General features: G+C 45.2%; 1 protein-coding gene across 1 annotated transcript in view; it reads right to left on the bottom strand.

The window, feature by feature from the left end:
* Positions 1 to 19,423, bottom strand: part of LOC108578768 (RNA-binding protein MEX3B) — a 61,074-nt gene extending 41,651 nt beyond the window's left edge. Inside the window, exon 1 of the mRNA XM_017942157.1 lies at positions 19,123 to 19,423. Within this exon, the coding sequence (XP_017797646.1) occupies positions 19,123 to 19,423 (301 nt within the window). The remainder of the gene's footprint in view (positions 1 to 19,122) is intronic.
* Positions 19,424 to 24,448: the final 5,025 nt, after the last annotated feature.

Raw genomic sequence — 24,448 nt, 5'->3', positions numbered from 1 at the left:
TGGTGAACCGACAGAAAGTGGGAGAGCAATGGTGAACACGTTGGAGAAGAAGCGGAGGAATGGAGGGGAGGGGCACACGAGACGCTTCCACAGGAGGAGGCAGCAGCGTGCGCTTTGTCTCAAGGAGAGCTGCTCTCCTTCGTGGCGGCTCTTCAAAAGACCGGACAAAGGAACGAAACGCGCGAGAACCAGGCCCAGCAGGCCGTTTCGCGACCAGTTTGAGAACCTCTTTCACTGGTCCGCGACCTCTTTGTCTACGAGGATCGCGCACAACTTGTGCACACAGGCACAGATATACACACACGTGTACAGGATACAGCGTAAAGAAGGATCTCTCTTCTCTCGCAGCCTATTAGGAGTCGTTATCATTTCACCTCTCTGTTGGTCGCGGCGCCGTATCCTGAACACGCGGGTCGCGTTCACGGGGGAAAAAGGAGAACAGACGCGTGAAATTTCGACACGGGGCCCGGTGCGTCCGTCGTTCGTCACGATCGTCTTTCCCCTTTTCGGCGCCGAACGCCGACCGAGAGGAGACTGTGTCCCATGATTTATACCGGTGTACGCGGAGAGAAAGATTCTTGAACCTTCCTTCTTCTTCTTCTTCTTCTCCTCCTGTTCGGCGTTTCATAAATCGGCCAGCCGTTCCGGGAAGCAGAAACGGGTACCCGGAACGCGGGCCATTTTTGTGCGTTAATTGTGGAATTTGGAAGAAACCAAGGTATACCGATGCTTCGAGGCATCGGTTTCTCCTCGATGCTGTGTGTTTAACACATTCCTTTATCTGGTAGGTCTTTGCTTTTCCATGAATTGCTCCATTTACCGTCCGAATCGCACGATAATCGTTTCGACGGTGGGAGAGACGCTAAGTGGTTAAGTAAATTTTCTGTTTGAACAGCGTTTCGAATGGTACGGGGTAAAATGGGTTACCTGAGAATTATTCCACGTGATTAAGCCCGACGAATAAAATTTCTTGAACGACGAACCGATTGGTCCTTCTAATTTCCAAGCTAGAATACGTATAGTCGGTGGAAGAAATATCAGATCAGGCGACAAAATTTACACATTCGAGCTTAAGAAACCTGAGAATATAAAGTATACTTTCACTTTGTTTCATCCCAATCCAAAAATTTGAAATATCTCGTACCAATTCCGAGTGTCGCCGTATCAATTCGGTCCCGCTACATAATTTCTCTTCCACCGACTATACCTCACAAAGTATTACGAAGAACTCTATCAATTTTTCCAAGCGACAACAGACCGTGACAAAGTAGCCCGTGGTTATGTCCGATGAGAAACCGAATCACGTGGCGCAACGGCGTGAGCTTTAACATAGTTAGTGTCCCGCTAACAATTAACGATGAATCGAGGCTACGCCGCGCCTCCTTTTATCCTCTCCGCGGCTCTCGTAGCCTCGTTAACGGGCCACGCGATATAGGCGACGTCGTTAGGCAAGGCGTTTAGCGTAATCTGATTTCCAACCGAATATAAAATCAGAATTTATTCGTCGAAGGGCCTCGTTTCGCCCGCGGAACGACTCCGACCGTCTCTTCCAATGTTTCCTGCTCGCTTTTTAAACGTTCCAGCGACAAAGAGTGAGGGAGAGAGAGAGGGAAGACCCCGGGGATACTGGTCGAATAAATTGCGAGGCAACCAGTCCGAAGGGGAGAGAGAGTCCCCGAACTTTATTTTATTCACGAGCACGCCGGTAAAGAAAAGAGTGGTGCGTTATGTTCTGGGTAGACTTAATACCGATCGCGTTACGTGTATAGACACTCCACCTACCTACAATGCGGCGCAGAATTTCTCCGCGGAATAATTGCAACTGACCGCGACTTTATCAGTTTCGCCGTGGCACCGGCTATTTGTTGAACGTACACAGAACGCTGATTACGATATTTATCTGCGTACATACGCACGGTAGAACATTTTTGGAAGGTGTTCGAACTATTTTATTCAACCTCTCTATTTCATCGATGAATTTATATTCAAACTTCAATTACATCAAGCGTCTTACGACACCGCATTGAGTCTTCGTTATTTCCCAATATTGCCAAATAGGTGGGAATAAAAAAGTTCTTAAGCATTTCTTCTGCGTAAGAATGCTACAATGAATCAGAGCAATATGTCAAATATTTTCATCGTTGTTGTTATTCCAATCGTGTACAAATTTCGACGATTAACTATCAGTCGCGCTTATCGCGTAACGAGCATTTCTCGATTACAGCACGACTACAAATCGTTCGCAACAGTAAGAAGATTCACAACCATCCTTATTTACAATAATTGCAGTAAACGTGACCAACGCCAGTGTTTTCCCTCCGTTCTCGATACGTTGGAAGCAAAAGGGGTACGATAAGGCGAGCAGGATTATGCAACGCGAAGAAAGTTATCTGGAGCAAGGCGGTTCGCGGATAGGAAAAGCCACGGAACCGACACTTTTTCTCCGCGTTTCTGTTTCCGCGCTTTTGCTCGAGGAGATCGCGTAATTCACCTTGTCGCCGCGTGTTAATTATCGCGCGGCACGAACAAAGGCGCGGCGGTTCCCGCGTTTTTCTAGCGGCCAGGAAAGCCGGCGTTAGGCAGACGGAAGTGGGTCAGTGCCGTGTTGCGATTCGTCTTCCCTTCCCTTCTCGCGCGTATCTTTCGAATTAGCTCGCGCGCTCTCGTTAGACCGCCGCACCGCCGCTGTCACCGCTTTCCCTTTCCGCGACTTTTGCGATTGCGTAACAGCCTTAACGCGTTACACGTTGCCGTCCAACACACGTGCTATGCACGAGCATGACTCTTTTTCCACCGTTACACGTTCGAGCGACGATACGAACGTTTCTGTTTACGTGTGTCCACTTTGTGCACTCCATTGATGGATTGGACGATATTCTTTTTTTGGAAGGTTCAGTTCGCTGTTTGCTCGAGAAAAGGACGATTCGAAAGATGGATTTCGTAAGAAGAAATGGATATTTCGAAGATGGGACAGCCTTGGTGTGATGTATTAGGGAATTTCTTTAAATAAACAGGCTTGTGTCGAAGTTTCTAGTAGGAATATTAATGGTCTAGGCTACTCCACACAGGGGAATAAGATTGTTAACACCGAGGAACTTTCTGTGCTTTAATTGTAGTGCTCTTTGGGGTACTCGACAGATTCGTTGAAAACAAGCAGAGTTACCAATAGTGCTTCAGATAGTCGAATACTTTTAATGAACGTGTCATTCGTGCGGTAGTTGAAACTTTTTAGCATCATCGAGTAGGTTTTCCCAACAAATTCAACCGATTACTCGATTTTATTCTTGGGATATCTGTCTCGTCTTTTAACCCTTTGCGATCGGCACATTTCTCTGGTTGGGACTATCAGCTAGTCGGAGCAAATTTAGATTTTTAAAGTTATTTTTGCATAGTTGATTTATTATATATATAAGGATATTGAAAAACAGAATATTTTGAAACTGATACATTTTGTTTAATACATACTAGTTATAGTGCATAAAAATAAAACGTTTTAATTTTTGTAATTTTCCAAAGTATGATACTTGACAAAACAAAGATCATGCCGCCATAGCGGCGACACCGATTTCTAGAACAAAATTGAAATGCCGCCACTATGGCGGCACCGATCGCAAAGGGTTAACCCTTCCCGCTTGAATAGTCGACAAAAAATGATCTGAATTTAGCGTGCATTGGAAATTCTTGGAAAAAATTATTTGGCCCCAAAGGAGTTGAAAAGATGCCCCCTTTCGCAGTACGCAAATTATTAAAAAAAATTATTTGCTCACGAAAGGGTTAAAAAAGACAAGTTTGTCATCTGGCATAAGAAAGGGAAAAAATCACAGATGTATTTTCCTTCGACGCATCTGACAAACTAAAGGCGGCGTACTAAGCCCGAAAAAATGGAAATTTTACATACATTGCATACTACATAATATCACTGTATCGATTACAACCGCAGCTGTAATCTAATTCTACCATTCCACAGGCATTCCTTAAAAAACGTTTTACGCATAATTCAACTGACGTTACGTACCACGACCGATAAAACAAAAAGAAGAACGCAGAAGGAGAAGAAATATGGCGAAGAGCATAAGGTTCAGATTCGGTGGGCCAAAGATTTTGCAAGACCGAAAGTCGAAACCGCGAAAGGGGGCAAGGAACGCGAAAGCGTCCGACCGCAAGGCGAATCTCGATTAAACCTCGAACGCCTCGAGCTCATCGTGGGGCAATCAAAAACGCCGCGCGCGCGCGCCCGCTCGCTCGAAAGACAGAGGGATAGAGACAGGTTCGCGTCCCGATGACACACTACCAAAAAGAACGGCGCGTAACGCGCGCGCGTCCGCTGCCTTGCGCCGGCGTACACATAAAACTCCTCACGGCGGTGTTTTAAAGGCCGGCTAACACGGAACGGGCGCGCTTTCGCAGCAGACCATCCTTCTGCCGATACCAGGATAAAGAAGGGGAGAGAGAGAACGTTCGATCCCGTGGTCCGTATAATTTCATTAAACTCGGTCCAGGTAAAAAACTTTGGGACACGATTTGCCTCTTCGAGATCGAGAGTGGACTGACGAGCCTTACACGAAGGATAAAGGGACCCAGAGCGAATACAGGAACGAGAGGATGTGAAGAAAAACAGAGGTAAAGAGTGTACGTACAATACACAAGAGAGACAGAGAGAGAAGTAACGAAAAGCAATCGGAAAGACCGAAAGAAAGCTGGCGAACGAGCGGGAGAGCAAGGTACTCTCCTCTCGATGTTCAATCGTTGAACGTGTGTGAGTGTATAAAAGGAGAGCGAGACTTGTAGAGGAGAGACCAGTCGAAGAGCACACGCATACACACGGTTGAACGAAGGCGAAAGGATGAAGCCTTCCTCCAGCAGCCTCGGCTAGAAAGAAACGGTCGAGCAGAGAGCAGTAGACACAGTCTTGAATCTTGACCTAGGACACGCACCGCCGACTACGTCACAGTTCGACGTACTACGAAGGCTCACCACGTTCTTTCTCTCTCTCTCTCATACTGGTGCTGGTTTGTTCGCTCACTCGCTTGCATATACGCGGCTGGTTGCTACCACACGCTCGACATTCACACGGTTCTCGCCCAGGATGGAAAGGTCGGCCCGTGGAGCGAGGTCGAGGTTTTTCCTTGAGCAGCGAGAAAATTCATTCGCGCAGCTTCGCCGGAAATCACCGCGTGAGGTCTACCCGCGTTTCTGTCGGCGGTTTTTGCATCGCTGCCATCAGCGCTCACCGTCTCGAATGCTCTGAATCCGGAGCAACGTTCGCTAGATACGGGACCTTGTCATCGGTGCATCGGGTAATTAGGATCGTTTAGTACGTAGGTGTCCGTTTTTTATCACCAACTGATGCTGCTGCCTTCGAGTTTCTGTTTTCAGGCTGATTGGTTGTGGCTACAGGTTTACTTCGTTTCAGCCCGATTCTACTTATATGGGAAATTCTTGAATAATATGCGAGATTAATTGTGTAGTATAAAAAGGTGTGTAATTAAGACGGTTTGAATCGATGGGTAAGTCGGGCATGATCAAGTACTCAGTTCAGGGATTTATTAATTTTTCTTGTTTTTTCTGGAGCGAATGAAAAAGAAATTTCTTCGCTTAGAGGGTAACTCTTTTCTTCTTTTTTTGTTACCTGTTTTACTGGTTACTATTAAATAAAAATTGATCAAGTACTCGATTCAGCGATTTATTAGTTTTTTTTTTTCTCAGAGCGAATAAAAAAGAAATTTCTTTGCTCGGAGGGTAATCTTCGTTTTTTTCTACCAGTTTTACTGGTATCATTAAATAAGAATTGAAGCGCAATCGCAGTAATGATATATTGCTGTTTCATTTACAATAATAAATACTGTAATAGAGTAAATAATTAAATAAAAAAATGACTACAGGTTCAACAACTTCCGAGCGTAATGAACCTGTATTTCTTGAACTCCTTTTTAACTCGAATCCTTAAGAAACGATAAAAATAGAGGGCACAATTAACTCGCCGCTAATTAATGTCAACATGATGTAACATCAACGTGGAACCAGTTTTTCCATGAACTTCAAGAGAAATCGATTACATGTGAACCACTTGTATCGACCTAACAACTTACCGATAACGTTTCACCGATTCCTGATAGCACAGCTGATAACACTACCGTAACATTTATTATCGTTTCCTTCTTTGCATACGAAATGGCCATATTTATGCCGCCATTATACTTTATATTTACTATGCCTTCCATTTTACAACAATTTCTTAATCGATGAAATAACGAAATTAATTTCTTTACAGATGCCATTCATTCTACTTAAGTATCTACCATCTTCATTCGCGTGCAGAATTCCAATTTTCCCATCGTTTTAAAATCGAATTTTACCTCGTTTCAATATATCGACTTAGAAATTGTCACAGGTATTGTCATTTCAAACTTTTTCCACCAAACGTGTAAAACTCCTCACACAAATTCTTCTAAAAAAATTTCCCATGGATTAAATTTCCCGAAATTTAAATTCTACCTCATTTTTATAGATTTTAGTAGTGCAAAATTAAATACAACATTTTCTAGCTTTCTTAAAAACTCTTAGGGATTGTCGTTTCAAAATTTTCTGATTTCCCATCTACCCAAAATCCAAGATTTTTCATTTCAACAAATTTTAATATTACAAAATTTCTCAAGTCAAGAATTTTCAATCTTTCTTAAAAAATTCTCACGGGTAATCGTTGCAAACTTTTCTCTGTTTTCCCATCAATCTAAAATCCCAGATTTGTCATTTCCACAGATTACAATACTAAAAAATTTCTCAACTCAAAAGTTTTGAATATTTCTTAAAAAATTTTGACCTACAATCGTTGCACATTTTTCTCTAATTTCTCATCGATCTAAAGTCCCAGATTTTTCATACCGACAAATTTTAATATTACAAAATTTCTCAACTCAGAAATGTTCAATCTTCCTTAAAAAATTCTCACGGATAATAATTTCAAACTTTTCTCTGATTTCCCATCGATCTAAAATCCCAGATTTTTCACGTCAACAAATTTCAATACTAAAAATTTTCAATCTTTCCTAAAAAAAATTCTCACCGACAATAATTCCAAACTCCCCAGAAGTGGACCTAAAAACCGAAAGCGCCTCGTTTCAAAGCGCGCAAAGCTGGCACAGGTGCCGAAACTAAGGGGTTACCCAGAGCCCAGTTGGAAGATTTCCACGGTCGAATTCCATGGTGTCGATCGGCGGGAACGGTTCGACTGACAGCCGCAACCGAGGCGACGCTTTCCTCGTCCGGACGGAAGTGCCACGTCGGGTGCATTGTTGCGAGCCGAGTGTACGGGACGCGGATTGGCCAAATGGAGCGAGAGAGAGACTCTTCAAGTAGTCGTCGTCTGTGTTCGTGCATATGCTTACTCCGTTGCATACGTTCTCTCCTCTATACGTGCTACACGCGCGTTGCATCAAAGTGTAGGTGGTTCGGTTGCGAACCACTTCCTCCCGGGACGTGTGCGGTCTTCGAATAATCGGATACTCGTGCGTGCTGCATCGTGGAAAGGATGTGCACCGTTGTACGTACGAACAGAGGGAACAGCGAAAAAAATAAGCAGGAGAATAAGAAAAAGGAAAAAAGAGAGAAAGAGAGAGTGTGTGGAGAGACCGAGGAGGTTTGCTCGATGCTCGAATAACACTTCTTTGTACTCTTTCCATAAAGCGCCGCCAGGTCCCGTGGCCGCTTTTACGCATGAAATAATGCGTGGCGAGGAAACTCGATAATAACGTGTGCCGTGGAATCGCGATCTTTCATGCGACGTTTCGACGATTAACGGTACAAAAACACGCATACCTTCGATGCATCGTCTCTCCCTATCTATGTACACCTATATCTGTACACATGTTGCTAAAAAGAAAATCGAAGCTTATACCACGTATACGTTAGAAGTGTTCGATAGCTAACACAATACTTCTGCTACCAAACGGAACGTAACAAGTGCTGTACTGTAAGGGAAAAAAAAGAAAAAGGAGCAGCAAAGATCGGCTACTCTAGTCCATTCTCTACTTGTACACGATACACTTGGAAAAGCATCGCACGCAGAGACGTTTTGCAAGGGAATCGCTCGTTTACAGACGAATAATCGTTGCATACGACGCGTGACGTTCCTCTATCGTGGTGGAATTTCGCCAAGCCCGGCTCTATACGTAGATGAGAGGAGGAACTCCTGGTATATACTATGGCTGCGCTACGACGCACTCCAACGGCCGCTACTATACGTCCTCCTCCTCTTCCCAGGATAAAGAGAGGAAAAGAAAGGAGACGGGACAAAGGTCTGACAAAGGAAGAGGTGGTGGAGAAGGAAGGCCACCGGTGGAGGAAAGAAGAAAAGCGACGAATACGAAGAGAGGAGAGAGAGGTTAAATGAACCCTCGCCGTCCGCTCGTGTGCACGTCGTTCTCGGTGGATATTCGATATGCCCCCTTGGTGTATCCTCGAGTATTGGCCGCGGCCAGGATAGTGTGCAACAAACAAAGACATTTTCCACTTCCGATCGGAGAGGCCACTCGAGAACGCCCTACGGGGGCGAAATTCTATCTCATCCTGTCTCGCAGGATCCACGAGATTCTCGTTGTTGCCCCACAGACCTGACCGTAGACAGTGTGTCCCGATAAATCGATCGACTGATGGACAATTGAGAAAAAAGTGAACCTTTTTCGATGGAAGATTATTCGGTTCAGACGAAGAACAGCTAAGTTTCGTTGCTTTCGGCATTAACCTCACCACCGAAATGAATTCTTACGTCCGGAGTTATCAATCGTACGGATCTGATCTTTTTGAATATTCCACCGAGGAAGGTTCAAGTATCATAAACAATTTTTTTGTTGGCACAGAAAGTTATTCTTGCTACTTTAACGTTTAAATAAATCTTCGTGTACGAAGGACACGGTTCGGCAGACGCAAGATCCAGACCGACTGCCTCGGGTTTCTACCTGAGCAAAGCGTCGCTCAATGGGTCATTGCGATATTAATTTCCAAATTGGTCGAATACAAAGAACGAAAATGTAGCGAAAGGCAGAGATTTTTTTCATAATACCTATTTATTGGAAACGAAGAAGTTTACGATATTTCTGCAATTAAGTTACTAGGAAAGCGCGGTAACTCTCGAGAATCGAGCGTTGAAGTAACGTTCGTCCATCGGACGAGCAGAGCATGTACACTTCGAAATTAAAATCGAGAACCAGCAGATAGGAACGAAGCATACTTTCTCAACCGAAGTTGTGCTAGACACGACGAAACCCGCGGTCGCCTGACCTACGGTGAAGTTTGACGTCCCTATTAGCGGATGTCATTTGAATGGGAATGTAATAAAAGTCGCGTGCAGCATAATTTAATTCAAGGTCGTGCACACTCGCTTTCGAGTAGATGCAGAAGAACGCAATTACCACAGGAGACCGCGTGCGCGCGTATTACTACACGTATATAATTATACATGCGCGTCGCTGCTCGCACTTTTTTCTCTGTTTTTTCCCTCTTTTTATCGGAGAATAATATTTCGCGGCCGAGCTGTAACTCGTGACGGGGGCCTCGATTCCGAAAGAATCCACCGGCTGCCGCCGCCTCGGACTGTGCGCACGCGAAATTATGCGGTATGCATAATTGCGTTCAATGAAATTCGCATCTTAGCCGCGGACCGCTTCAACGTACGTCGATTCACGCCCTGCTTTGAGCCACTTCAACGGGAACTTCACTTGCACAGACTGTGCACACCTTCGCGTACGTTAGAATCCACCTTAACGGTGTGCGTTATGTTTGTTTACACACTCGTTAGATACGACTTTGTTGTTGTTAACGCTAGGTTTACGGTGACGATTGATTTTGACAAATTTCGAATTTCACGGGGAAAATTAGAGAAACCGTTTTACAATTCTCTCGCATCACTTAGGCTCGCTGTAAATTTTATGTAAATATGTAGTATCACGTAGTTTCGTTTATAAGATAACTGCCACGTCAGATTTGTATGTTTCGCGCAGGAGGCCAGAAGAAAATTTTCATTGAAGGGGAGGGAGGATACAAAGGCTTTAAGGGTTTAGTGACGCGTCTTCGACGGTGTCTCTCCATCTCGTCCTGTGGTCACTTATCCGAAGTTTATTTTTCTGGGAAGCAAGACTAGGTCTTCTCGCGAAGAGGATAAGTTAGTGACAAGCTTCCAGGTGGCGAAGATCTCCAGAATAGAATCAATGAAAGCTTGGAGTCTGCCCACTGGTACTTTGGTGCTCCATGAGGACGACAGTACAGTCGTCGGGGAAAAGTGCCAGCTGACAGTCCGACCTCTGTCATTGACAAAGAGCGAAAAAAGAATAGGACCAAGGATGGACCACCCATCGAGGAAACCATCTCCGATCACAGGTGACCAACGTGGCAGTCAACGTACTAAAGAAAATCTGCGGTTTCGTTCACGCTTCAATTTGATCGTAGAGATAGATAAATATAAGAAATGTCCGTAAAACTAGTGTTAAAAAATAAATGTTTACAATATACGTTCTACATCCCTTTTTCTTCCCCGCAAAAAACATTTAATCTCGATTTACACGACAGCAATTAACCGTGTGTAAATTGGAGGTTAGGTACTGGTTGGCTAACCCAGCGTGCCCCTGTCACGCGTTACGCCGCGCAATTGAATCATGCGCGGTCGCAGCAGCGATGGAATCACGGCGAATCGAGAAACCCGCGACGATAAATTACGGGATAAGCCGACGGAAATTACGCATTCGGAGATTCTTCGAGGAGCCGCGTGCACACGACGAGGGCCCAGCCACTCTTCGGTACTCGTAAAAGAAGAAACAAAGTTCGTGGAGATAGCGAAGGGCGGTTCGGGAGGCGAGCGACCTCTTGCGCGAGGGTAGTCAGTGCACATGGCAGACAGAATAAATAAAAAACGAGAAAAACCGCTCATTTCAGCCAACGCGCTGTAAACATCTGCTAGGCGGGGGCACGTTGGCCCTCCAGTGGTTCTCAACCGATGGTAAAAGGTTAGGTTCTCTCTCTTGCTCGTCGAAATTTATCGTCGACGGTCGCCGACCCATTCTTTCTCTCTCTCTCTCTCTCACTCCCTTGCCCATTCAATCCTCTCTTTTGGACCTCTTTCTTTTTCTTCTCGACGATATTCATCGTCTACCTCGCGTATTCTCTACTTCACTCTCTCCCTCTTCTTCCTGCGAGGCTTAAGTGTCGATCGAGTTTCGAGTATGAGAACGGAAAGAGAGACCCGGTGTGGGTCGGCAGCTGCTTCGGTGGCCAACAAAGGCAACAACCACCGTCCTCTCCACGGGTCGCTACTATATTACCACCACTACCACTATTCATCTGCTTTACTACCGATTTCCTCCTGTTTTCCTTCCTTTATGGACAAGATTTCAACGAGAAATACACAAAAGATGAAGTTCATTCGGGAACACGTCGTGTTTTCTCCAGTCTATTCGACGTCGAACGACAACTGTCTGCCGGAGAGAACCGTGTGAAGTGCTGTGCTCTTCTATTTAGATGAAACTTCCTCGGTAGCTGTGTTAGTACAAACACCCGATACTTTACGAGATGAGTATTTATTTATTTATTATACACGGAAGGAACGTCTTGTATAGAGATGGTATATTTTAGCTAGGTTAAGTTCGTTCTATATTATAAGTTAGGTTAGGTTCGTTCTACGTAATAAGTAGAACAGACATGCTACTAAATCGTTACCACGTAGTCGTGTTTCTTCGTCTTTCTTGTTCAACCTCTTAACTCGTCATTGGTTAGCCAAAACTTGGAACACGATAATTTATTTATCGAGAGATTGTTCATTTTGTAATTGTACCGTTACATATTCACATTCGCAAGAACGAACCGTTTTTAATGACAAACCAGAAAGAGATTCAACGTCTGTTACCAAAGGGGGAACACGGTTAGGAGGGTTAAAGGTAGCAATTTGAATAATTTTCGAAACGAAGAATTTTTCAGCGCGGAGTTCGCGATAATGCGTGCATCCTTGTTCGACGCCGGTGACGAAGCTCAAGGTTTCGTCGGACGGAGAAAGCGCGGGAAGTTTCGACATCCTCGCCCGCAAATTGAACTGAGGAGGAACGGGCGAACGATTCCACGGCCTCGTGTGTGCCAACGGAACGAGATGAATGTCGGGGCACAATCGGCGTGCGTGACAAAGTGTGTCGTCAGCGGCGAAAGAAGGAAATTCGACGACCACGACGACGCGACGCGACGGTGCATTCAGGGAGGAGTTTCTCTCCCACTGCTTTTAAAATTCTTCTCGCCAGCGGAAACTCTTAATCTTGTGGCCGATTCTACGGCCGACAGAAAAGGGACGAACTTTCGAAAACGATCACGGTCAAGGCCCCATATATGTGTGTGTGGGACTGAAACCATATATCCGTCTATGTTCAAGCTGGAAATCATTTTTCGGATAATTGCTTCCTTCCTCTTCCTGTAGGTATCGCTACCGTCGCGTTACACAGCAGATTACCGCGAATACACTATAGAACCGCAGAAACGAACGTTACGGGAAACTTTGAAAGGGGACAGTTGGTACCTTGCTCGCGGTCAAATATGGCTCGATCCACCACTTAACGTGCAGTAAAAATGCAAGCAACGTAAAAACGCATTTTTGTAACGATTCTGTAACAACAATAATAATTTTACGACGCGTCGCAAAGGATGAAAGATGTGAACGTGAAAAAAGTGTAAAATAAAAAGAATAACCTGTAGTTTCGAAAAGTACGAGATTTGGCGGCAAATTTGAAAAAAAGGGAAAGTAAATTTTACGGTATTTATCGATCGACAAAATTTCTGTTGAAAAAGTGTTTTATCTATGGGAAATAACACAAGTGAGTTTACCGTTGTAAATTCGTGAAGAGCAAATAAAAATCTTATACACAAACAGTCCCTGGGTCCCGGCTGCCCCCCCACTCCAAACGATCGTAGTCGGGCGTTTGACCACACCGAGCGAACGAGTCGTAAAATACTGGGAAAAGATTCTCCCGGTATATGTACTGTGGCTGCTTTTTACGAAGACGCGTGAACAGCGTTAGGGTTCTGTACGGGTCTATTAACACGGTTTCATCGTCGACACAAATCTTCCATTTCGTTGGAAAAAGTAGCATGAGCCTGACCTGGCGGGAGCAACGGGCACGTGCTAGTGCACGATAAAAAAATGTCGTCCCCTACCGACCATTTGAAATTCCTACCACCGCGTTTCCCCCCCGTGTAACCATCGAGAAACGATACGTTAAGGCGATCCACAGAAGCCCAGAACACGGCCTAGCACTGTACTTCTACAGCATGCTCGCTACCTATACATACATATATACATATATACACGCTTGAGCCAACGTTTCCTTCGTTACAGTTATATATCCTCGACGAACAACAAATACACGCTCGGAACGTCTATCTCGCGTGCCGGCTACAAATAAACGACAGGCCTCGATAACCGCGCGTTCGCCTATTTCGCTAAACAAACAAAACTGTCCTCTGGCAGCTGGCACGCGTCCTCTCTCGCTTCTCCAACGACCACGGAGAAAGTTTCGCGCTTCCAGCAACAACGATCTTCTCTCTATTTCGCGGTCTGGAACACATTGGCCGTGTAACCGGTGTTGTTTCGTTCGCACGTGTCGTTACCGTCCAACAGAACGATAGAAACACTGTTTTCAACGACGTATAAAACAGCCATTTTTCCTCTCGTTTCTTTTTTCCTTTCCGTCGGTACCTACCTACACACAAACGCATACACGCACACGGTTGTGTGTGGCCAGTAGCGTAGCGGCGCGACAGTTCACGTTACGCGACGCTGCAGCTAACGACCTGGATAACCAGCCGTGATGTTTCCAAAGTAACGTCATCGTTCGCCGCGATGCGACACGAGGCGACGAGTCTGGCGACGGAGTCGCTCATTACAACTTCCGGTCCAGGAGAGCGAGTCGGAAAGAGAACGAACGAAGAGCGACGGAGAAAGACGAGGAGGCAGAGATCGCGGAGCGACGGGGACGGTGGTGGGGGGAAGAGAATCAGCAGAGGCACAGCGGAGAGCGAGCGAGACAGAGGATAGGAGTACGAGTAAGACGAACGACTAGGTGGGAGAGAGAGAAGGAGCGAGAATCGAGCGAAAATGCTCAACAAATAGCCACATCCTCATAATGGAACGGCGTATCAAACTCATTAGACGTCGTTATTGAATCGACACGATTACGTTCCGCAGAAAGATCCGATCTTCCCGTTAAAAATGAACGATTGCTTCGGGTCCACACGCTCGATCCCCTCGTTAGACACACGTTTACACGTGCGTGTATGCACTCCGGGCGGAAAGTTTGGAAGCGGTACGAGGTCTGAAAGTGTAGCAGGTCGAAAAAATAAGCAAAGTGGTCGTATAACAGTTCGATCTGCGTAGTGTGCTGAGTTAAAGTAACGAAGTGTAGCGTGATAAGCTCAATTTCAGTCTATCATACGTTTATTAGGTGCTATTAGTAATAAATACACGAGGGACGAAAAATGTAGTCGCTTATCGAGACGAGTTGAATAAAACGAGTGGAAAAGAAAGCGTCCGTAAATTATGAAATTATCAAACTACACGTTTTCAATGCAAAACGTTCAATCGTAGAATAATCGAATAAACGAATACCGTGTAAAATTGAACTATCAGTTATCAGAACGGCTGTATTATCCTTCGCCGTTTTCATTTCTGTTACAATAAAGTAACGTTCGAATCTGAAAAAAAAAACAACGCTTTTTGTCCATATAGCGTAAATGTGCGTCGTGTGTATACACGTACACGAAGGAATCAGCGTAGTGCAGCGTGCAGCGAGAGATTTAGGCGTGCGAGAGTGCGGGAACACAGTCGCGTTATAGCAATGATTCATGCCAGGTATGTTAAACTGGTTCCGAGGCGGGCCGCGCGCTGCTGCAGCCGCTTGAAAAGAAAGAAGGGAAAAAAACGAACCGTGGCCCGATCTACGAGACACAATGCAACGTTAGAGAGAAAACGGGCTGGCTTCGTTGGAGAGTATGTAGATCCGCAACCCTGGGCTACGGCTGGCTGGGCGGCGAAGGGGTGCGGAGTGGCGTGTGCGTCTGGGAAAGCAGGAAGTAGACAGATTTTATGTAAGAGAGGAAAATCATAATTCACGGTTATCGAGAGCCACCTATCTGGCGCAAATAATCGAAAATGCCACCGAAGGAACACGAGATCCGCGTTACTACCTCCTCCTTATCTCGCATCTTAACCCTCTATGGGCCCCCGTGTAACTTTCAGGTCACATACTAATATATCGATATTTTATTAAATAATTGAACTTTTTTGCACAAGATGGCGTAAACCAGTAACTTTCTTGATAACCGTTGTTACTTCAAAGTCACAATATGTATTCGTAAACGCCTTGTTGCACAATGTCTCCTTATTAACCAGTAACTTTCTTGATAACCGTTGTTACTTCAAAGTCACAATATGTATTCGTTATAATAAAATTGTTGAAACTGCTGAATTCATTGTTATTCTGTATTTATGGGACGATATTTCTTAATTTTACGTTACATACATTTTTTTATAGTGGAGAAAAAAATTCGGCCCATAGAGGGTTAAGTTTCATGCTTCTTTGATACCAGTTGTACACCACTGTCTAGAATAAATTTCCAGAGAAAACGATCTTTTTCCTACATTTTCATTTATCGACGTGTAACCTTGCCTCTCCTGATCGTCGGTTCTGCATAAGCGTTACGCCAATTCAGGAAAAATTCGCCGTCTAATTTAATCCTCGGTTTACAAAAATGATGAAACTCCTGTGGTATAATGAAAATCGTTTTACAAAAAGAGGAAATACACACACGATAATCATTAGCGCGCGCGCATCACACGCAGAGAGAAGAAGCATCGTGCAGCAGTCGCGCGCGCGTTTCGGTCGCACGACAACGTCAGCGGTTCTCAACGTTGCGAATTGTCCGAGCGCATAGGAAAGAGGATGCGAGAAAGCCCGAGCGAGAACGGAAGGGACGATAAGCACGTACGGAAATCCGTAGCGGGCACTGAATTTAAAACATGAACAGTCTTGACACCGTTCTAAGTGTCCGCCGTGTCTAATGTTATTGGACGGTCGATATTTCGCTGGGGCCACGTGATGACCGGCGAGCAAGCACCATACGGCTTCCTTTTGAACACGCCATTCGTTTTCCGTTCTATCGTGAAATGCTTTAGGCATCGGGAACGTACGCGCGATGTTCCCCGGTTACGTTTATATTCCGATATAATAAAACGTTATCGTGCAGGTATCGAAGAGGAGAAGGAGGGAGCGACGTTCCTGCTCTCGTGAGCCATGGAAAACGATGTCGGTGTAATAAAGCACGCGAGACATTGAACTCGAGTGAAAAACAAAGACTAAGCGTGGCTCGTCCGACTTATCGATTTCTACGACCGTTGATATCGTACGATAGTAATACGTAGAATTATAGCCTGTAAGAATATTAAGGATAAGCAGATTAAACTGACGAGAGAATTGTGTGTGCGTGTGTGTGTTGGTTCTTTTTATACAAGAGGTAAGGTATTTGACGCATATACGCATAGAGTACTGCTGGTTCGTTTGGCCGGTGGCCAATTTTGAATTTGCAAAACTGTATCAAGCTAGGTTAATTGCGCGCGCATTTCTACGTGACGACAGATGCGGCGGCGGTGACCGAGAACGAGGTGTAGATGATCGATCGACGGCACGTGCTATCGATAGATGCGTTTCTTCCGCGTATATTTACATGTGTATCGTGTATTTCATCCAACTTTCAACCACGACCGGAATATCGAACAGCAATATGGAAAATGGTAGGAAGAAAAGTCAAATCACGATGTACCAACCATCCCCCTTTTTCTCTCTCTCTCTCTCTCTTTCTCCTTTCAACGACGCATTAAATTGTAACATGTTCAGTCAAGGGAAAAAAAGAAAAAAAATGCAAATACGGGTGGTATATAATACGAACGAGAGTGTACTCTCGACCGACAGAGAGAGAGGAGTCGGTTTTTAATCTTCGAGATTAATCGGTAAAAGCATGAATCTCACGAGCGTAGATAAAGGATAAGCCGGCCGGAGGCGCGGTATTGATGACTGCGATCGGAGTTACGCGATTATTTATCACGCGCGCGATCTCTGACAGACGTTAAGATTTAAATGGCAAGCCACGTGGCGCCGCGCTGTGGCCGCCGTGGTTTTCTCAATTTCGAAACGCGTCATGGAACTGCCTGTATCGTGTGTCCCGATAGGTACGTAAGTATGTACGGCGGCACGGATCGGTCAATAAAAGCGACTGTTTTGCTATTCAATGGAAAAGATTATCTTTTCACGGTGCACGCTCGGAGAAAGAGCACAAACGCGTTCGTTAAGCATGACGGTTTTCTACGTTCAGACACGCGGATCCTCTTATTCTCGCGATGCTCAATGAAACGAGGATTATAGGAGAGAGCGAATGAGAGAGAGAGAGAAAAAAAGGAAGAAAGAATGAAAATTGTCATTTTCACCCGTGGCCAAATGAAACGGCCACCGAAACGAAAGACGACGAGTTATTGAACACGACTTTAGCAGTGGATATTGCGGTATAAAAAAAAAAAGGTCGGAAGTAGGTGTGTAGCGTCCGAGTCACGTACGTGTCTGTTATTTTTATTTGTATCCGACTGACTGTGCTTTGACATTTGGAAGGAAGGAAGGTGCTCGTAAAACTTCCACCCTAACGTTTTGTTTGAAATTCCCCGAGTTTAACGGTCGTCGACATTTCGTGCCCTCTGGCGAACGGCCGGCTTACAGCCACCGTAAACATTGCTTAATCGCGACGTTACGAGATAGCAACAATTACCATTTAACATTTGGTAAACCTTCTGTAACACTACCGTTACATACAAGTAAAATAACGAATAAATCGTTATTTACGCACGTTGAAAATATCAATGTCGATTAACATTTTCTGCTTTTTTTTTCCTTTCTTTCGTTAAAAGTTCAAAATTCTAGGATACTTTTATATCCGCCATGATGAATTCCAGTAAACGCGCGCCATGCGAATTTCTAGATGCAGCCGGCAGCCTCGTGTTCCGAGACACACACAGTATGATTTCGCTATTCCTGACACCTTTCCTGGAAACCGTGGCGTAGAAGAGAAAAGAAGTATACCAAGACGGTCGCGGCACGGATAAAAGAACGACGTGCTCGATTTTGCCGTTCCGAGGAACGCCCGGACGGCTAGCGAAGGTTACGAAAATGTCATCGGTCTCGAAACACCCAGACACGATATACGACGATTCTTTATTTATGAGACAAGAACACGATATATCGTCACAGTTGCAGCCAATCGAAACAGAGAGACGTTCGCACGATTTTTCCTTCTCTGTCTCTACTTTTTAATTCACCCTGTGAAGTCAAGATGGAGCACGAAACTAACCTCACCATGAAGGTAGCCGACAAACGACCACGACCTACGACAGGGTTCACTGTACGACGTTCCGCCGAGGCTTCCAAACAAATTCGCTTTTCGAAGTTAGATTGGTTTAATTGCACCATTACTTGATACCGCGTTTCTCGCGGCACGCTCACGCCCGTGCCAATGAACTGTCAGTGGTGCTATACACGACAGATTCCGGTAACGAGGAATGCGAAATAACGTACTGTGCGAATTCAACTTACGTAAACGTAACACTCGTACGCTTAGAAATGTATCTCTGACATGTAGGTAGTAACATTTTGACGTTTATTCAAATGAAACTGTCGATAAAAGAAAGAAAAATATTCTACATTCACCAACCGTATATAAATTACACTTTGGAAAGAGTTATTTTTACACATATATATATATATATATCGGTTATACGAGTACAACGAATATCTTTGTTGACGTACACGCCAGTCATACGATTCCAAGGCCTTCGTGTTAAACCCCTGGCTACAATCACGATTTATCGAGTCACGGCTCTTCAAGTTTACTTTACAACTATAAAATTTATCGTCCGCCGATAAATCGTTATCGATATTTCGAGCCTAAGTTATACATTTAAACGATCGTATCAATGTTTCCATACGACAAGCGCGGAAAAAGGTTGGAGATCGCGAAATGAACGAATTCGCGAAAGGAAGTGGAGGTTATGTTCGCGCTTACCTTGTCGGCCGACGATCTCTGCCACGTGCTCGCTGCTAGGCACCGGCACACACTCGGTCATATTCTGGCTCTTCTTCGAACGTGCCTCCTCGAAAACGCCTGCTGGTGTCGTTTGCAAGGGATCCGGATCGTTGACCGTTCCGGTGCCGGTTCCTGTGCCGGTGCCCGGGCATCCGGGAGTACCCTCGAGGCCGAGCATCGATAATTCTAACGCCAATTGCAGGGCTCGTTGATCCTCGAGGGAAGCGGTACCACCGCCATTTGCTCCGCGGTCCATTTCGCTGAACAAACTTGTCGGCATGTCGCTCGACTAAAGTTTCGCGTTATGTCGTACACCGGCAAAGTCAAAATGTACGCGTATACGTTCGCACACAGATACGTAAAATCACAGTTTCTTTTTATTCACCGATTCTCACTCTTATTTCCCTTTGACGATGATACGCGTCTTTCTTCACAGCCCGTATCTTTTATTTTTCTTCTGTTATATACGTTGTTCTCTCGGTCGAATTTGTCGGCTGAATCGTTACGGTTGAACCGTGTGTCGAACAGAAAGGTTTTCCTCGCGACAGAGTCTAATTTGAAACGATCGGAAAACAATGAACCACACGCGCTCGCGCGTGCACACCACACACACTGGATTATTTAGGACGAGGACTATTATACAGTGCCTGATGTTACACCAAGAAACCGGGCGGTCTACTGCTCCTCTGTGGTGCGCGGTCACGAGGAGATGTATTTAGGAAAAACAACGATGCACCGTACAAAAATAAAATCGTCGACTCGCCGGTGATCGCTACTTCTGTCTTCTTCCTTTTTCGTCCGGTCCTCTGCGGTCCGCGCGCCTGTGTGTGTACTGAGGAACGCACGCCGTGAGTGTTGTTCGTACACTGGAAACGTGTGGGCTACTATATGGTCGCCCGTAATCTCGTGTCCACCACGAATCGCACGTCCTTTTCTCGTTCGATCAGTCTCTCACTCGCGCGCGCTTTCTTTCACCGCGTGCAAAGAGCCGTGCTGCTACGAAAATGGCCTTCTCGATATTCGCACTGTGGTCGGAACTTGTAGTTCGTAGAACTTCGTGTTTATCTTTTTTTCTTCTTCTACGAGCACGACTTGCAACCGTCAAAATCGTCACTCGTCGCCGTAGCTCGTGTATTTCTTTTTTTTCTCTGTTCGCGTATCTTTTTTACACGATACAATTTTTCGTTCGTTCGTCCTCTCTTCTCTGCGTGTTTCTCTCCGTTTCGTTCGCTCTCGCTCTCTCCCTTCGACGGGACGACGTAACGTAACGTAACGTAACGGCGCGTGTATCACGTTTGGGAGCCTCGTCAGCACTGAAAACGGAGGCAAGGGGCGCCGCGCTCTCTCTTTCGTTCCTTCTTTCTCTTTATCTCACACGCTCGCGCTCTCTCTCTCTCTCTCTCTCCCCCTCACCGCGATCTTTCCTTTCGAAGGCAGGCGCGTGCAACTACCCTCTCGCTCGTGTTACCACTGCGACTGACTGCGACGTACTGCGACTGCGGGTGCTAAAGCCGGCGCGCCGCCATGTGCCGGACGCCGGCTATGCGCCGCGCTCATTGGTCGGCCGGGTCACGTGGCACCGTACCACCCCTCCCCACCACTGGCCGGCCAACCGGCGCACCAAGTACGAGCGCACCTACCGGCCGAGAGCGGCGCACTTCGTTGGTCTCCGGATACGGGCGCGTGCACTCATCCCTACCGGCTTGCAACCCCCTCCGTGTTACCGCTCGCGCTCTCTCACCTCTTCGCCAAGTTTCCCTATGGATCCGCGCGCTAGAACGCCGGCTGCACCACCGATTTTCCACGGCGGTGATTGCGAGCCCCGGGCTGCCTGGGATCCTAGCTCCATCTCTTCGCGATAACACGAGATACCTCGATCGGAGGGATGCACTTTCATTCGCCGTCGATGTTGTTTCGACTAATTTAATTACTCACCGTCAATATCCCTACCTTCGACTTTATTTCCTTGCAATTTTAATTAACTACCATACCATACTTCTTTTTCTTCTACGAAAATATATACCTACCCTTTTTTCTACTTTCCTATATCTCTCGTTTACTATTGCAACATTGAAAATTGTTCTTCTTTCTCTCCTGTTGGAAATTTTCATATTTTTCCAAAGAAGTTCGATAAAAGTGAACGGGATAGAAGTCTCCGTTTCTGTTTCAACTGTATCCCTAGTGACTTGTTTTACATGTTCACCGATGGCGATGCCGCGTTTCCCCGTGAATGCTAGTTGCACGCGTGGTATCGTTCGCGGTGAGCCTCGCGATGCAACACCCTTTTGCTTTCCGCAGTCCCGTCAACGACCTCTGGCTTGCATATAGGGTGCCTAGGCAAACGCATTCGTCGGTACTTTTTCGTGGCGCGCGAGCGTATAGTCACTGCGGCGCATCGGCGAAGGGAAATGCAACAGGAAGGAAATTTACGACTCTCGAGAAATAATAGCAAGGTATCGTTCGAGTCGTAAACCGTAGTTGGATCGTTTGAGACTCCTATCACGCCGTAAATTAGATACGACGTCGAGGAGTATTTCAAAGGAAATCTCGGGCTGCTTCCACGGTATCGATACAACTGTTCAGACATCTTTTCCCATTCGGGGACAACGATTTTGTACGGTTTAATTACTCCCTCATCCTCTCCAGACGATTTTACAATCCCATTACCTGTCTCGACAATTTTCCCCCTTCTTATCGATGCCCATTGCACGGTTTCAAATCTGCGCGACAAAAGTAAATACAAACGATCGATCAATTTTAACGTGTACAATATTACAAGTGTTTATTCCTCCCGTTTTTTTTTTTTTATTTAATTAAAACATTTCGATCGTTAACCCCCTGTAACGCCTATTGTCTCGTTTCATTTATTCATTGTTGCACTGTTACATTATTACCAACCAATGTTTTTTATAATAATTACATTTTTTAAATCATTTTTAATCTATAATGAGACTTGGAAGTTGCGTATCCATTTCTCTACAGTTTATAGTCTCGTTTTATTTATTTAATTTTATACTATTGCACTATATTTTTATGATAATTACAGTTCTTATTTTTCACATTTACTCTTGCTTCTTCCGGCAAACTGTAAAAAAAAGAACGATCCGAAATTTATCTCCTCCTGAGCGAAGAAAAATCAGATTACAGAGGGTTGATGTGTTTTTCAGACATTTCAATCAGATAAAACTGAAGACGTGATAAATATACACGTACTATCGCGAACGGAATGAGAGAAAAATAGAATTCTTATTACGATCGATATTCCACGAGTATCGCGAAACAAGTTTCCCTCGCAGAAATGTCCCGACACGCTGGATTCGTGCACGGTGCACGCCGCTCTATACCCGGAGCATTACACCGTAGAATGGTTAACTTTCCGTAATCGAGGTATCAAGAATATCTTCACTCTGAATCGGTTAAGCCAGGTTAAGTTCCTCCGATCTATCGTCCTTGAACTCCGTCTCCGATGATTCCACGGACTCCCGCGGAATGTGCACGAGGTAGGTATTCCTCGATCGTGGATCAACGTCGTGGTAAATGTTGCAATTTTCTCTCTTCGTTCGCAATTTATAATTAACATAAGCGTAAATCTTACTTACACGAGAAAAAAAAAGAAGAAGCAGAAGAGGAAAAAGAAAGAGACAAGATGGTAGAAGGCGAAAGAGCGAGAAAGAGGAAAAAACATGAAAGAAGAGGATCGATCGTTAATCCTCGCAGAAAAACCCATTAAAATTCCATTCCCAAGCACAATGCAAAAAACCATGGTCATTACGCGTGTTGAAGAGCACACCTTAATAAAAAGAACAACCGTCTCGGTTCGCTTTAAAGGTGCGCTGCGATAAATTTTTAAAAGGAACCAGTTCGGTCCGTGTAATATAAAAGTGAACGATACAAGAACGTCCCAGCCTTCTTTCTTCTAATTGTCGAAAGTGGGCCTTCGATACTGGCAGACGACGTGTGTAATTGCTTCACCGATACCTACGCCGGTAACCTCTTAATCCACCCGAAATCACGACTGCCGTCGTGGCAGCTGCCACCTGCGCGACCCAAAACCCAAGTATTTGCCAACAAAACGAGAACCAGGTGGTAAAAGGTGGGGGGAGGGATTCAGTCTAAACCGATTTCTAAATGCACCCCGCTCGGACCTTGAACCACGAGGTGCAACCGTGTTCCATTGTTCTCTGCCGACGACCCTTCGTCCTCTCTCTCTCTCTCTCTCTCTCCTCTCCTCTCCCCAACAACAGGCCGATTGCTCGATTTTTAGTCGGACCTCCTCTACACGCATACACGCGAGAAGATCGGGACCGTGTCCTCCATCTCTTGGCCGAGGACAGCCGACGACGAGGACGCTCCAGAATAATTCCAGAATATCAGAAACTTTTATTACGTGCTTGCCCCGCTATCCGAGATACCGATATAAAATATTAACGTTTATGGAGAATCTCGGACGAAAATTTGCCCGTCCTTTTAACGTCCCGTTGTCGTAAAGTTCATTCACCGTTCACGGTTACCACTCGAAATGGGGAAAAAGGCGAATGCTCGGTGTTTCGGTGATTTTTCGAATATTTCCACGAGTTATCCGATTTTATTTTATTCGTTGCGATAGAGATGGTTTTAATTTAATCTTCATCTGCGTGTGCGTGGGTCTTGTAGGACGTTGAAAAAGAAATGTAAGGTTTAAAGGGAAATATAGGAGGAAGAGGTTCGCTACGTTTTATTCTAAGTTTTTCATTACTACGATAAAGTAGCCGAGTTACGTCGACGCAGGAAATAACCACAAATCTAGAAATATTGTATGGAAATGTAAAAAAACGTAGTTCAAGACTACGCGGTAAAACGTACACCGGAGGTAAAAAGAACTTTCGAGGCATTAGCGTTTCTTCATTTTTTTCTTTACTCTTTCCAAGTTTCTACTTCTCTTTGTTACAACAGAAACCGCACGCCGCGCAAGGAGGCAGTCGTAGATAACGGATAGCCTAGTTTTACGAATTATGTAGTCCTTTGCATATCCATTATGCACTAATCTAACCTAATAAACGCACGAGGTATTAAATCGAGCTCACCGTATCGTACATTACACGTTTCAACTGCGTATCATGCAGAACGAATTGCAAATTACCACTTTGTTCACCTTTTTTCTTTTTCGACAAGCTGCACTGGCTTTCCACACACTTTTCTCTCCGCGGTTGTAGATCGAACGACAGGTGCCGGTAAGGACTTTGTCCAACCGAAACCTCCTTTTCCTAGGTATATTTACCTAGCAGGTACGTGGAAAATTTGCATGCAACTACAGTCACCAGGTATA

The sequence above is a fragment of the Habropoda laboriosa genome, unplaced genomic scaffold (assembly GCF_001263275.1).
Source record: "Habropoda laboriosa isolate 0110345459 unplaced genomic scaffold, ASM126327v1 scaffold28, whole genome shotgun sequence".
In the NCBI taxonomy this organism is placed as follows: Eukaryota; Metazoa; Arthropoda; class Insecta; order Hymenoptera; family Apidae; genus Habropoda; species Habropoda laboriosa.
This window is presented reverse-complemented; position numbering and strand designations above follow the sequence as displayed.